Source organism: Parus major, chromosome Z (genome assembly GCF_001522545.3).
Source record: "Parus major isolate Abel chromosome Z, Parus_major1.1, whole genome shotgun sequence".
Classification (NCBI taxonomy): domain Eukaryota; kingdom Metazoa; phylum Chordata; class Aves; order Passeriformes; family Paridae; genus Parus; species Parus major.
Genome location: NC_031799.1, coordinates 42,898,887 through 42,909,420, shown reverse-complemented (window position 1 = coordinate 42,909,420; position 10,534 = coordinate 42,898,887). Strand labels below are relative to the sequence as shown.

The 10,534-nt window shown below is 43.4% G+C and overlaps 1 protein-coding gene across 3 annotated transcripts; it reads left to right on the top strand.

Annotated features, from left to right (window-relative positions):
* Positions 1 to 1,351: 1,351 nt before the first annotated feature.
* On the top strand, positions 1,352 to 10,317 carry NIPSNAP3A (nipsnap homolog 3A). Of its 3 annotated transcripts, none has more exons than XM_015652485.2 (6): positions 1,352 to 1,468; positions 3,924 to 4,125; positions 7,129 to 7,290; positions 8,857 to 9,006; positions 9,393 to 9,479; positions 9,590 to 10,317. In XM_015652485.2, exons 1-6 carry the CDS (start codon positions 1,367 to 1,369, stop codon positions 9,664 to 9,666), a joined length of 780 nt encoding a protein of 259 aa, XP_015507971.1. In that variant the 5' UTR covers positions 1,352 to 1,366; the 3' UTR covers positions 9,667 to 10,317. The 3 variants fall into 3 exon arrangements, with proteins under 3 accessions (XP_015507971.1, XP_015507974.1, XP_015507973.1); XM_015652488.3 differs by lacking the exon at positions 1,352 to 1,468 and adding an exon at positions 1,843 to 1,932; XM_015652487.2 differs by lacking the exon at positions 1,352 to 1,468 and adding an exon at positions 3,710 to 3,763.
* Positions 10,318 to 10,534: the final 217 nt, after the last annotated feature.

Here is a 10,534-nt window from a genome sequence, read left to right as displayed (position 1 = left end):
AACATGGTTATGAAGAATGTTATTTCAACCATACAATGAGATAAACAATGGAGAAGTTTAAATATTTTGGAATTTGCCATCCTATTCTTTGCCTTCAGCTGAAACACAATTTGTTCATAAGTGAAAAAAAAAAACTTCCATGTTAAACCAATTTTAAACTGGCAGCAACTGCGTCAATAGTCACACTTCATGTCATGCTGTGATTATGTGATTTTGCTGTAGAAACTCTGAGACTTATTTAATGCCATACTGCAAAAAATCTATAACAAATGTAACCACTTGCAAAATAACATATAACACACAATGTAGGTGCTTAATTCTTTCCTCTTTTAGTATGTTAAAACAACTTTTTCTATCATCTTTTAATTTAGACAATCTTTCCTCCTGAATTTTCTTTAAGAAAATAAAAACTTGTTTATTGTGAGAAAAAGCATGAAAGCTCCATAGGCATAAATTCATAATTGCTCTTATCACATTTAACTCCTTGCAGAGACACTCAAAATCAATTATTTGGTGTAGAGGAACAAACGTCCCTCCCTGCCCCTATTAAGAGGAATCATAAAAGATGCCTTGTAAATTTATGTAGTCTTCCATAAAGCATCCTTTGCTAGGAGCTGATTTGTCTCCCAAGTAAAACTCTGATTCCAGAAGAAATTTTGTCTTTATATTCATCTTATTCAATATTTGATGCTGTGAAGATATAGTGTCAGCCACACAAAATCTCATCCCTTGGTAACTGTGTGATTAGAAGTATGCAGTTGGACCCAGAGCTCTAAAAGGGGTGAGAGTTCCCGGTGCTGTGCACTGCTGGCACCTCTGGTTTCACCTAAAAGAACACCACAGAGGAGTGCCATGTGACTTTCTTATGGAGAGAACTGCTGATGAAGGATTTGTATCTGCATAATTTGAAGTTTGGTTCTGCAAAGGAGGATCAGTGTGATCGGTTTGATCAGTTTGAAGTCTGATCCCGGGGTGTGGGTGATCTTACTGAGTGCTTTGCCCCAGGGCAGCCTGAGAGGAAGAAGATCCCAGGTGTCCTAAAGCAGTTAGGATAGTTTCTATTGTATTCAAGTGCACGGACGGAGGCACAGATACATGTCAGGCACGGACGCCTGGTAATTTGTTGCCCCTAGTTACAGCTAAGATAGAGTTAATTACTTCTCAGTAGCTATTACAGGGCTGTTTTGGATTTGGAGTAAGAATGCGGCTGATAACACACTGATGGTTTGGTATTATGCCAAGTCATGTTTATCCTAAGTCAAGGACTTTTTTTTTTCCCCCTTGTCTCATGTTCTGCCAGGAGGCAGTACGCAGATGAAAGTGGGAGGGAGCACGGACGGGACAGGTGACCGAACTGACCAAAGGGATGCTCCGCACCACAAAACGTCATGCTCACTCTATGAAAAGGGGGGAGTTACCTGGAAGGGCGGATGGTCTGGTTTCAGGAAAAGAAGGCCTGGCTCAGACAGTGAGTGGTGAGCAACGACATTGTTGCGGCTGTTATTGTAGTTGTTGCTTCAATTATTAAGTTCTCATGTCAGCATACAAGTTTTAATTCGATTCTCCTCCGCATTCCACCGATGTGAGGGGATAAGAAAGGGAGAGGCGGGGAAAGCCGCGGTCTGCTTCATCTCTATTGGAGCTGAAAACCACAACAGCTACGCCTCCTTCCTCCTGCTCCGCCCGCCCCCGGTGCGTCCACCGGCGGCTCTGTGCGCAGGCGGCGGGCCGGGCTGCAGAGGCGGTCCCAGCGGCGGCCCGCCCGCAGCAGGGAGGGCCCGCCGGTCCCCGCACCGCCCCCATGGCGCTGGGCGGTGTCTGTGGCCGGGCGCTGTCTGTGGCCAGGCCGTGCCCGCCATGCTGCCGCCGGCGCTGCTCCGCCGCCCGCTCGCCGCCGCCGCCCGCCTGGCCCTGCCGCGCTCGGGCCCGCAGGTAGCGGCGGGGACGCGGGGCGGGCGGGGGCCGTTCGTTCCCTCAGGCGGGGCCTGGCGCTGTCGCGACACCGTCTGTGGCGAGGCTGGCGCCGGGCCCTGCCCAGAGCCGTGTGGGGCCCTTTGGGATCCATCCCCCGGTCACGGGATCGATCCGGTTGGAAAAGACTGCTGAGATCAGCGAGTCCAGCCCGTGCTCGAACACCACCAGCCTGGGAACCAGACCGTGGCACCAAGTGTCACGTCCAGCCTTTCCTTAAACGCCTCGAGGGACGGCGATTCCACCACGTCCCCGAGCAGCCCATTCCAATGTCCCATCTCTGCTTCTGTTTATAATTCTTTCTGATGTCCAGTCGGAACCTTTCCCGCTGCAGCTTGAGACTATGACCCCTTATCCTGTCGCTGTCCTCGGCCTGCGAGAAGTGTCCGACCCCCACCTGGCTATACCCTGCTTTCAGGCAACTAGAGAGGGATAGGGTCAGCCCTGAGCCTCTTTTTCTCCAGGCTTAAACAGCCCCAATTCCCTCAGCTCCTCCTCACAAGACTTGTGTTCCAGACCCTTCACCAGCTCCGTTGCCCGTGTCTGGAACAGAAGCAGTCCTGCAGTGTCCCAGTGTCTGCCTAAGCAGAAAGCTTCAGGGCTTCTCATTTCCCACATAAATGCAATATGGAATGGCTCGGTACTGCATGCAGGCTTCCCACTGTGCCAGGATCCTGCAGGGGTTTATAACAGCCCCAAGGAGCGGTGATTCGTAGCAGCCAGCACTAGATGTGTCATGCTGCAAGGGCCACTGAGGAACAAAGCCTTTGGTTTGCACCTTCCGTATCCGACCACCTGTAACTGCAGCCAGCCCGGGGTCAGGCTCTCCTTCCAGGCAACAAGTGATGGAATTAGAGGAACTGGCCTCAAGTTCTCTAAACCAGGAGAGGTTTAGAGTGGATATTAGAATTCTTTTTTTTCACTGAAAGGGTTGTAAAGCACTGAAACAGGTTGCCCAGGGGAGTGGTGGAGTCACTACCCCTGGAAGTATTCAAGAGACAGGTAGATATGTCACTTGAGAATATGGTTTAGTGGTGGACATGGAACATCTAGATTCACAGTGGATAGGATGATAAAGTAAATTCTAAACATAAACAATTATGTTCTGGTTATTAATGGTGTTCATGCCTGCAGATTCTTGTGAAATAGGACATGTCCAAAATCCATCCTGTAGCTGCCTCTGTGCAAACATGGGCTATGGCCAAAGCTGTGTTTTGGCCTTAATTTTTCATGTTTTATTTGAGAGGTGAGTAGCATGTTCCAGGTTATTGAGGCAGTTGCAAAAGTACACTTAATCTGGGACTCCCAGAGGGTTTTACCTAGTATGAGCAAAAAAACTGTTCTTGATCAGCCCTTGGGAAGCAGCCAGTAAAGAACTAGGATGTGGACTTAAGCAATCATGTGTTAGAATGAATCACTCTTTCCCAAGTGTTGGTATCTTTTTCCTTCATTTGCCAATAATATGTAATTTGCTAATACTGGTATAAGATTTTAAGTAGAAAACACAATGCAGTAGCATGAGTTGGTTGGGTAAGCGCAGCACAGGCAGATGTTGGTGTTGCTTCCTCTTTGGTGGCATCTCAGCAGCCTTGCTTTTGAATAATGTGTTTAGCCAAATGCATATTGCTGCTGACTTCCTGAGGAAGAGGAAAAGGAAAATCCTGCTTTGTTATGAGCTAATAATTAAACAGTTGAGTGCATCAAATAAATGACACATCACAGTCTGTTGCATTGCCAAAAGGAATGGCAAATAATGGACATTGTTACTACTTACAAAGAAAAGTGTCAAAAGGTATTTTTTTTGTAGTGGATGTCACGGCGTCAGTGCTCCTCTCCCAACCTGCTGTAAAAGATCCTTCTGTAGTTCTGCATTAATTAAAAAATACTAGGCAGAAAACAACTTTCTGCCTTGAGAATTACTTTTACTATTTTTTTTTACTATTTTGTTTCAGGTACGCCTTGCTACAGGGCCCAGACAAAATAATGGCATTTTCTACGAAATTCGCACATATGATATTAAGCCAGCAAAGATGAAGGAGTTTTTGGAACTGGTCAAGAAGTACTTTCACTTTCGCACAGCTCACTCAGAGCTGGTGGGATTCTGGTACTCGGAGCTGGGAGCGATGAACAGGGTGCTCCACGTTTGGAAGTATGGTATGGTCAGCATCCCTTTGCGCTGTTCTGCTCTCTCTGTGTCCCCTGTTTCCCGGGCAAGAAGGTGAGGGGAATGCTTTCCTGGCTTTTATTTGTTGTTCTTACTGTAGGGAGGTGCCCCCATAACATTGCTCCTGTACTGGTTTAGTGACAAGAACGCTTCAGACCTTGTCAGAACAACTTTAATGTGTTGGGATGAGAAAGTTACAAATGTTCTTGAACAGCAGTCTCTGTTCAAAACAGGTATAACAGAGGAACTGTGGCTGAGTGTTTCATTCATGGTAAATATTTTTAACTTAGGGTCATTTCCGCAAACGTCTTGAAACTTTCAAAATTAGTAGAAAAAAGGAAATATGCACGCATATGCGGTCTGTGTGTGTTTATATGCATGTATAATTTTACTGTATTTTAGCTCAGACTACCAGTGACTCACATAAAAAAATGATTATGCTGTTTTCATGCTTAAACTCCTTCTGCAGTGGGCCTGTACTGAGGTTGGAAGCCGCTCCACCAGGTCTGACTTCTCAAGTGTGCAAAGTGTTTTTGTTGCAGCATTAACCTTGCTATCAATGTGATTTTTGCAGTATGATGACCTTTTTAGGTTGTTGGAGTTAGTTTTGACGTGGAAGGTGCAGGTGAGCCAAAAAAAGCTACTATTATGCTAAAAGCTAGGTGTGCTGGCTGTGCTTTTGCCAAGGGAAGTGATACTTGGGTTATAGAGGGGTGGGAAGGCACACCGGTATAATTCCCCTTGAACGCCTGCTGCAGTCCAGCTGCATGTTGACACACTGCACTCGTTGAAGTCCAGCTCCGTCACAACACCTGTTTCAGTTAAGGGAAATCCCTTTTGTTTTGGAGGGATGAATTGTGGAAGCATAGACTTAGAAAATTGTTTGGTTCCTCTCAACTTCACTGCTATGTGCCTCATCCAGCCTGGCCTCTAACTCTTCCAGGGACTGCGCATCCACAGCCTTCTCTGAGCAATCTGCTGCAGTGCCTCAACATTCTCACAGTGAAGGATTTCTTCATTATATCTAATCTAAATCTTGCTTCATCCCAGAAGGTATTTAAAGCCAAGCTGGATAGAGCTCTGAGCAACCTGGTCCAGGGGCAGGTGTCCCTGCACATGGCCAGGGAGTTGAAATTAGGTGATGTTCAGAGGTCCCTTCCAATCCAAACCATCCTGTGATTCTCAGTCTACCCTCTGTCAGTTTAAAGCCATTCCCTCTTGTCCTATCACTACATGCCCTTGTAAAAAGGTGCCTCTCCAGCTCTCTTACAGGCTTCCTTTAGGTGCTGCAATGTTGCTGTAAGGTCTCCTGGAGTCCTCTCTTCTTCAGGCTGAATAGCCGAAACTCTTTCAGCCTGTCTTCACAAGAGAGGTGCTTGAGCACTTGAATTATTTTTGTCACCTCCTCTGATGTCAGTCCATCTTCTCTCATCCACCAAAGCTGTAACCCCATCACAGAAGGCCACCAAATTAGTCAGGCACTATTTGCTGTTAGTGAAGCCATGTTGGCTGTCACAAATCACCTCATGGTCTTCTATGAGCCTTGGCATATTTTCCATAAGGATCTGCGCCTTGATCTTGCCAGGCACAGAGGTGAGACTGACCAAGCTGTAGTTCTGCAGTTCTTCCTTATGTTCCTTTTTAAAAATGGGCTGCCATAACTTCTCAAAAATACAACAAATTGTGGCTTAGCCACCTTCTCTGACAGTTTCTTCAGGACCTGTGAATGTATCTCATTGAGTCCCATTGATTTGTGCACCGTCACGTCCCTTAGATGGTCTCAGACCAGATTTTTTCCTACAGCAGGTCATTCTTCATTCTCACAATCCCTGCCTTTGCCTTCTGTGACTTGTGTGGTCTGGCTGGAGCATTTGCCAGTGCAGACCAAGGCAAAAAAGGACATTGAGTCCCTCAACATTTCTCATGACCTGGGCAGCCATGTCTTTGTTTTCCTTCAAGAGAGGGCCATTCATTTGTCAATATTTTGAGTTCACTTGAATTTAAAAATTGTCCTGCTTCTCAGAACATTTCAGTCTTGGCTATTGTTACTATCTCTAAATAAAAAAAAAAATAATTAAAAAAAAATCTATGAGAAACCTTTAAAATGCAAAGTTAAGGCAAAACTTATACCTTTTGTTTCCTTACAGTAGTTTACATGTCTAATTGTGATGGTTTCTCCCCCCACCCTGAGACCACACTATTATCTGAGAAATGAACAAATTTCACAACATTCTTCCTCCTTGATTCATCAGACCCCTGCTTCCGTAATTGCTATGTTTACCTCTTTTTTTCCCAGGATACTGATATGTCTCAAGGTTCTTCCCATTCTCAGATGCTGGATTTTTCTTTTGTAATGTTGGGAGCTGTCTGCATAAATATATTGCTTAAGATGCCACTGTAGCCTAAGCAGTTGAAATTCATGCTCTTAATTAAGTGGATTTGTTTTCCAAGAAAAAAAAAAAGAAAAAGTTTAGCTTTTGGGCATTTAACATCTTTTTGTGTAACGGAACACACAAACATTAATTCTACAGTTTTAATGTCACTTTATATAAGCCAAGCCGCATTTATTATTTTTTTTCTTGATAGGCTATTACTTCTGATTTTTATTTTTTTCCACTTCATTTCCATATCCACTGTGCTTTCTCCAAATCTTATCCTTGGTAACTGTTGCCACATCCAGTAGATCCTGCAATTGCCATGTTCAAATCTATTTTAACAGTAAAATTGCTTAACTTATTTTAACTCCTTTGTAAACTTTCTTGGAAATTTTCATTTTGCTTGAATCCATTTTAATGTGAGAGCTAACGCAGATTTTAAAGGAAGTTTTGCAGAATTTAAAGGAAACTTACCACATCTGCTTTGAGCTAATATGATGTCTGAAAACTGCCAGTTTCAAAACTAGATGTCGTTTGCCTTCTTGTAATTACACATTTTGATTAAGTCTGACATGACATTATATGCATTTTTTCATGTGTTTTTTTCCTTTCTTACAGATAATTTTGCCCACAGAACAGCAGTCCGGCATGCACTAGCAAATGACAAAGACTGGCAGGGAAAATTCATCTCTGCAGCTCTCCCCTTGATAGAGAAGCAGCACAATGAGGTTGCTTACCTGGTGCCCTGGTGTCAACTTGGGAAACCTCCAAAGGAAGGGGGTGAGCTTATCTTTTCTTTTGCTGATTCAAGTAACCGGCACTAACAAAAAATGGCTTAAAGTTCAAACCAGGTATTGCATAGTTTTGTCTCCCTTTATGTAACAAATGCATGTACATGCATCCAAGTGGAAAAGGTGACATAACACAGATGAGAGACAGAGATTTTCAGAAGGATTTTTCACTAAGGTGCATCAATAACAGACAGAGTGCTGATCATTAAGGTTGTTAATGATCAGGATTGTGACTTGCTAAATGAACATGCAAAATGGCAATGCCATAGTAGTGATCAGAGCAGCCATCTCAGATTTCCTTTGTCTGTCCATCACTGAGAGGGCATTTCCTGGATAATCATTCTCTTTCACAGAGATTTTCCTCTTATCAATTTGCTTTGATGTTACTGCTTCTTTCACAAAAAGTTTAAAAGATTTCCTACGTTTTTAAAGATACATGAAAGTCAAACATGAGGATCTCTCCTTGATCTTGCCAGGCACAGAGATGAGAGTAACCAAGCTGTAGTTCTGCAGTTCTTCCCTTTTTGGAACAGTTTTTTGTAACAATCATAGGTTAAGTGTAGAAGTCATGTCCCTATGTATTTTAATTCTCTCTGTAGCAAAGTTGATATTAATAATATTGAGTGTTCCTCCGTATATGAACATTGGCAGGCTTTCTTGCATGAAGTGACAGGGAACAGACCTTGCTTCAGCCCTCAGTACATATCCAGATACAGTAATCTTTGTTCTTTATTTCCCCAGGATTCTGAATTTTATGCTGCTACTGTTGAATTTGAAAGCAGTCCTGTTTTCTCTAAAATCTGGAGAGACGACTTCAAACACTGTTGTAGTTTATCTCCAGCCAGTTGTTGGAGAGTGACACCAGACACTGCCAAGTAGCAAGTGTCTAGCTTTCTGTTTCTGTGCCAGCGACAATGATAGGAAGTAACTACCTGAACAGAAAGAAGACAAGTAACTTTTAGAAGGACTGGAGTTTTTTTTGCAAATTATGCCTTTTCGCTACAAATAAGGGAGATCGCTTGGCACAGCAGAGGTGCTAAACTAGTCCTGCTGTGTTGGCTATGCTGTCAGATCTTACTGTGACCAACTGCCAGGAGTCAAAGGGGTTTGTAATCTCATAAACCTCCACAATGCCAGAAAACATCACCAGTCTTAGAAAAGACACCCAGCATTGTTCAAGCAGCTACAAAATCCCTCAAACAAGTATGAACACTTGTGGTATCTGCAAAGTAGGCTGAATGTCTTGATATTTCCATGCAACATAGAAAATTGTAAAGTTGGGCTTTGTGTGAAGCTTTCTCTTCTTCAGGGTCCTCATACTTAGCTTTACACTTGAACTAACTACATTTAGTGAGCCTGTGCTCTTGTGAGCCTCTGGAAGCTGTGAGTTCTTGTGTGTGCTGGGAATAAGGGGCAGTTTCCTGCTGTCCCCAAATGACAGGGAAACGTCATACTGGTCTCACAGCAAGTACGCTGTGGCCATGAGACACAGTTCAAGATCTGCTGTATTAATTTGTATTTCCTTCCTTGTGGTAGTGTTTGCCTTTTCTTCTAGGTGTATATGAATGGGTTACTTTCCAGATGAAGCCTGGTGGGCCAGCATTGTGGGGTGAAGCATTTCGAGCTGCAGTCAATGCTCACATCAACACAGGATATACCAGCCTGATAGGTGTTTTCCACACAGAATATGGATTACTTAACACAGGTACTCATCAACTTCTGATACAGACTTTGGCATGGGAAAGGGCAGAGGCAGAGGGGCAAGCCCTCGTCCTGGATCAGGATTGGCCAGCTCGCTGAAAATGTTGGTGTGGATCACCAAAGTCCTGTAAACAGTCCTTGAACTCAACTTTGTGTATTGGATTATAGACGTAAGCCAGTTGCCACAATCTTAAAAGACTTTCAGATCTGATGCTAAAGTCAAACCATGCAATGGCTCAGTAAAAGATCATCCCACTACTGGGTGGGATGCCTGGAGAATTGCTTTTGATAACTGCATCTGTAACAGATGAAGGCAGATGGCTAGGACTTAGAGTATGTGTTGTATTGCAGCATAAAAGTGCTCAGCTGACTTTATTTGTACTTTCTCAGTTCACGTGTTATGGTGGAATGAGAGCCCAGATCACCGGGCAGCAGGAAGACACCGTGCCCATGAAGATGCCAGAGTTGTAGCAGCTGGTAAGACATGATGAATCTAGAGAACTCACTTGTGTTGCCTGCATGCATGCTGAGAAAAGTATTACTTTTCATTGGAATACTGTCTTAATTAAACGTGCATTTAATTTTAGTGCGCGACAGTGTCAGATTCTTGGAGTCCCAGCAAAATGTGCTTCTGATTCCCCTGGAATGCTCACCACTGAAGTAACCTTCTTCTAAAGGACATAAGTGATGGCAGGAGAGACAAGATGGAAGTGCTGTCAGCAAGTGACATGGATCCCCATACCCTCATGAGCTGAGCTGTTCTTCAGCTGACAAAAAATGGATGCAAAATACTGATCCACTAGCAATGTAAATCAGCACAATTGATACCAATTGTTAAACAGAAGTTTATGGTGATGTTCCTATGTCTCCAGGACAAAGAACTCAAGCCATATCATGACACAAACCATGCTTCACCAATCATCTGTTTTAATTCCCAAGTTCTTCATAATTTTTTGCATAGCTAGATCCCTTACCAAACTGAGTAAGTTAAGTGCTCTTGTCCAGCATTTCAGACAGGGATGGTATAATTTTTGTAATATACTTTGATGAAAAATCCTTTTTACTTAATAACATGTCATGGTTCATTTCAGCCTTTTCCTTTATTGTTCATTAAACACTGCCTCAAAACTGTGAGTTATCCACACAAGCTTTGCCTCAGGTATTTTAAAACTTGCTTAGGGTGCTGAAGCTGATTAGTCCTTCTTGTTCAATTGTGTCATCAGACTCATCTGATTTACATGTTCTGACATTCTTTGAAATACTTTTTGTCAGACTATTAAAAGCTAAATAAATGAGCAGAAAGCATTAATTTTTAGTGTTTATGGCTCAAGCTCCTACTCTTTTTAAGCTGTGAGATGATAAATCCCATTCTCCAAGTACAATATTAATTTTCTAAGTTTTGTCTTTTGGTCAACAACAAATTGCTTTAGAACCAGTAAGCTGGAGTGAATAGCAGTAGGACAGAGGGCTCATGGGCTGAGAAGTCAAACTTCTGTTTTGTGTACAGTAGTACAGAGCACCCTCTTCTGTAA

Coding starts and splice junctions, on each gene's coding strand:
- NIPSNAP3A (XM_015652485.2), top strand. CDS start 1,367: ATGCTCCGCACCACAAAACGTCATGCTCACTCTATGAAAAGGGGGGAG. Junction 4,126..7,128: donor GCTCCACGTTTGGAAGTATG/GTATGGTCAGCA, acceptor CCTTTCTTACAG/ATAATTTTGCCCACAGAACA. Junction 9,480..9,589: donor TGCCAGAGTTGTAGCAGCTG/GTAAGACATGAT, acceptor ATTTAATTTTAG/TGCGCGACAGTGTCAGATTC.